Source organism: Mesitornis unicolor, unplaced genomic scaffold (genome assembly GCF_000695765.1).
Source record: "Mesitornis unicolor isolate BGI_N332 unplaced genomic scaffold, ASM69576v1 scaffold12982, whole genome shotgun sequence".
NCBI classification, from domain to species: domain Eukaryota; kingdom Metazoa; phylum Chordata; class Aves; order Mesitornithiformes; family Mesitornithidae; genus Mesitornis; species Mesitornis unicolor.
In genome coordinates, this window is record NW_010168566.1 from 1 (window position 1) to 3,943 (window position 3,943).

At 60.4% G+C, this 3,943-nt stretch overlaps 1 protein-coding gene across 1 annotated transcript in view; it reads left to right on the top strand.

Moving 5' to 3' along the window:
• Positions 1 to 3: 3 nt before the first annotated feature.
• The window catches only part of PIWIL2 (piwi-like RNA-mediated gene silencing 2), a gene marked incomplete at its 5' end in the record, with an annotated part of 5,778 nt that continues 1,838 nt past the window's right edge, over positions 4 to 3,943 (top strand). The window contains 14 exons of the mRNA XM_010179056.1: positions 4 to 65; positions 341 to 458; positions 591 to 715; positions 804 to 884; positions 1,223 to 1,336; positions 1,526 to 1,714; positions 1,836 to 1,920; positions 2,025 to 2,111; positions 2,238 to 2,378; positions 2,467 to 2,580; positions 2,929 to 3,117; positions 3,249 to 3,344; positions 3,437 to 3,556; positions 3,743 to 3,831. Of these exons, the coding sequence (XP_010177358.1) occupies positions 4 to 65; positions 341 to 458; positions 591 to 715; positions 804 to 884; positions 1,223 to 1,336; positions 1,526 to 1,714; positions 1,836 to 1,920; positions 2,025 to 2,111; positions 2,238 to 2,378; positions 2,467 to 2,580; positions 2,929 to 3,117; positions 3,249 to 3,344; positions 3,437 to 3,556; positions 3,743 to 3,831 (1,610 nt within the window). The remainder of the gene's footprint in view (positions 66 to 340; positions 459 to 590; positions 716 to 803; positions 885 to 1,222; positions 1,337 to 1,525; positions 1,715 to 1,835; positions 1,921 to 2,024; positions 2,112 to 2,237; positions 2,379 to 2,466; positions 2,581 to 2,928; positions 3,118 to 3,248; positions 3,345 to 3,436; positions 3,557 to 3,742; positions 3,832 to 3,943) is intronic.

The following is a 3,943-nucleotide window of genomic DNA, read 5'->3' on the forward strand; positions in this document are numbered from 1 at the left end:
GGGCTGAACTCGGTTAAAGTCCACTGCCAGAACGAAGCCGTCTACCAGTACCACGTTACCTTCAGGTATTGGTGTGGGCCTGGGGGGCCGGGCTCCTCCACAGCCCCATGGAGGGTGGGTGCCCCTGGGCAGAGCCCTCTGGGTCTCTCCATCCCAGTAGCCGCTAGATGGAGTGGCCAGCATGGCCGTGGGGGCTGCGCTGCTGCAGGGCAGCAAAGCAAATGAGCTCTGTTTTCCCCCCTCTGCGGGGTTTTTGGGGTCTCGTGGGGGAAGGCAGGGGAGGGTTAAAGGATCCAGGGCTTTCCAGTGGTTGCTGGTGATGTGTCCCCATCCCCGGCAGCCCCGAGGTGGAGTGCAGGAGCGCCCGCTTTGCCATGCTGAAGCAGCACCGGGCGGTGGTGGGGGACGTCACCGCGTTCGACGGCTCCATCCTTTACCTGCCCATCCTGCTTCCCCAGGTAAGGGAGATGCGATCTGCACCGGGGTGAGGTTGTTTGAGCCGATTTGAGGGTGCAGGGATGCCCCCCCTTGGGTCTCCAGCCCACGTGCTGGCTGGGGGAGCGTCACTAATGCGGCGTTTCGCCCCGCAGCCGGTCAGTCTGAAGGCTCAGAGGAGGAGCGACGGGGAGGAGATCACCATCACCATCCAGATGACCAAGGTCCTCGAGCCCAGCTCGGATCTCTGCATCCCCTTTTACAACGTGGTTTTCCGGAGGTGAGGAATGGCAGAGACAGGGAGGAGACCTTCCTCCTCCTCCTCCTCATCCTCCTCCCCGCTGAGCCTCAGCTTTTCCCTTCCCCAGGGTGATGAGAATCTTGGATATGGAGCTTGTGGGGAGAAATTTCTTTGAACCTGCCCAGGCCAACGTATTGCAGCATTACAGGTGGGTGCTGGACACGACTTCCTCCCTTCCCAGGCAGGTGGGTGTGAGACAGGGACATCCCCATGCCCCTCAGCAGTGGTGTGAGGCTGGAAATTTGGAAGCCACTGCCAGGTCAGCTCTCTTGGCCAGCTCTGGTTGGCCTGACCTCGGAGCGCCTGTTTTCTGCAGTGCAATTCAGGGGTTATTAGCAGAAAGCTGGCAGCCAGCTGGGGAAATAAATCCTCTGTGTTTTGAGCGCTCCTTGGCGAGCGGGACGGCTGCCCGGTGTCTGGCAGCGCCGCGCGGGCGGCTCCGGTTTGAACCCGGGCGCCGTCGAGCGTCTTTCCTCCTCGTCACAGGCTGCAGATTTGGCCGGGTTACTCTGTCAGCATTCGGAAGAAGGACGGCGGCCTCTTCCTCCTGATCGACTCCGTTCACAAAGTTGTCCGCAGCGAATCTGTCCTGGATTTCATGTAAGAAAAGTGGGGGGGGAAAAACCCAAGAGGAGCTTCATGAGGTTTTGGAGATGAGGGCGGTTTTCCAGCAGCCGTGTGTCCAGGGCCAGCTTTTGGCCAGTTTGACCAAAACCATTTCATTTTTGGGCTGATATGGACAGGGAGCATCGCCCTGAGCCTCTCCTCCGCCCCCCATCCTCAATGCAGGCACAGCATCTACAAGCAAAGTGTCAGCAGCTTCCAGGACGAGTGCACCAAGGAGCTGGTGGGCAGCGTGGTGATCACCCGCTACAACAACCGCACCTACCGCATCGACGACATCGACTGGAACAAGACCCCCAGGGACAGTTTCACCCTGGCCAGCGGCAAGGCGGTCACTTTTGTGGACTACTACAGGTAGGGATCTTCTGGAGCATCTCTTGGGGTGTCCGTGGGGAAGGGCTTGAAGCCCGGCTCTGACCCAGGGTGGGGGAGCAGGAGCGTCTCTCCTGATGCCATCTCCTTGCTGTTCTCTCAGCAAAAACTACGGGATCACCATCAGGGAGCTGGATCAGCCGCTGCTCATCCACAGGCCCAAGGAAAAACAGATGCCGGAGGGGAAGGTGAGCCAGTATGGAGACCTGGGGAGAGGGAATTGAGCCCCATGGTGTTTTCTTGGGTCCTCCAGCCCTTGGGGTGCTGATGGTGCCTGTCCCCATCCCTGCAGCGTCAGCTGGACGTGGTGCTGCTCATCCCAGAGCTCACCTTTGTGACCGGGCTCCCCGACATAAGGAAGAACAGCCGGATGGTGAAGGTCAGAGCATGTTTGCATCTGATGATCCCTGCTCACCCCGGTTTGGAGAGCTGAGCCCCAACCAGCCTTGGGGGTCAGGGAGCTCAGAGCCGCCCCATCACACTGGGGGGGTCCCCATCCCTGCAGGAGATGATGCGGGAGACGGTGCAGAGCCCCAAGCAGCACTACGCGCGCCTCACCAGCCTCCTGCGCCGCATCCACAAGAACCCCGAGGCCTCAGGGGAGCTGATGCGCTGGGGGCTCAGGCTGGACCCCGACATCCACAAGGTAAGGCCTATGGGGTGGGACAGGCCCCGAGTTGTCCCCCCCCAAGCAGCAGAGGCTGCACCATGGTGACACTTTCTGCTCCCTTTAGACCCAGGGCCACATCCTGCCCACGGAGAGGATCAACCTGCGGCACAGCTCCTTCCTCCCCGCCGAGGACCTGAGCTGGAACAAGGAGGTGACGCGAGAGGCCTCCATCTCCACGGTGAGCCCGCGGCTCGGCCCTCGCAACAATATCGCCCTTGTTTGAAATCTGGGATGGGTTTCCTTAGTGCTGGCATCCCGGCCGCCCCGCTCCCGTCTGAGCACGTTGGAGCTGAAACCCTTCCCATATTTATATTGGCTTTACGCTGCAGCCTGCTTTTCCTGACGAGGTTATAGGGACGTGGCTGCTTTCCCACCTCCTCCTGGAGCAGCTGAAGGCTTTCAGAGTGCAGGAATCGGGGGTCATCATGGGCTCTTTATGGCTGCTTCCCCTCTCCCAAATTTCCCTGTGCTGCGCGTTTTGGCAGCCGTGGTTGTGAAGCAAGGGCTGTGCTCGCCTCCCCCGCAGGTCGCCATGAATTACTGGCTGCTGGTTTACCCCGGGCGCCTGCAGAATCTGGTGAAGGACCTGGTGGCCACCATGGAGAGCGTCTGCGGCCCCAGCGGCATGCACGTCAGCCGGCCCGCCTTGGTGGAGCTGAAGGACGAGCGCATCGAGACCTACGCCAGGACCATCCGAAGAGTTTTGGGGAGCGAGGTGAGGAGGGGGGGTGGCTTAGCACAAAGTTTGAGGTGTCTGCGGGGGGCCTCTGCGCAGCCAATGGGTCGTCTTGGATCCCCCCAATACTCAGTCATGGCCCTCCCTGCTGTGCTTCCTCGCCGAACAAGGTGCAGCTGCTGCTCTGCATCATCTCCAGCAACCGGGAGGATCTGTACGGGGCCATCAAGAAGCTGTGCTGCGTGCAGTCCCCAGTGCCCTCCCAGGTAGGCGAGGGGCTCGGCAAAAGGAAACCAGCGCTGTGAGGAAGCCACGGGCATCTCCAGCCTCGTTTCTTCCTTCATTTTCCCTCCCGCAGGTCATCAACGCGCAGACCCTGATGGGGCAGGGGGGCAAGATGAAGAGCGTGGTGCAGAAGGTGCTGCTGCAGATGAACTGCAAGCTGGGCGGCGAGCTCTGGGGGGTCGACATCCCACTGGTAAGGCAGGGAAAAAAACCCCTCTGTGCGCAGGCGCGATGATTTGGCGAGTTATTGCGGTCCCTCTGAGGATGCAAAATTGGAGTTGGCACCTCTGTTTGGCTGGAGGGATCCAGGCAGAGCATCCCATAAGCGTCCCATTTGTCCTTAACTCCCACCATGCCTTTTTCTTTGCCCTCCTTGCAGAAGCAGCTCATGGTCGTCGGCGTGGACGTCTACCACAGCCGCAGCAAGGGGATGCGCTCCGTCATCGGCTTCGTGGCCAGCATGAACAAGTACGTGAAGCTTTTTCCCCGCTTTTTGCCTTGGGGATGCATGGGGGGGTCCCACACCAGCTGCTGTGCTTGGCAAGGTCCACTCTTGATGTTGGGGTGATGCTTTTCCGGT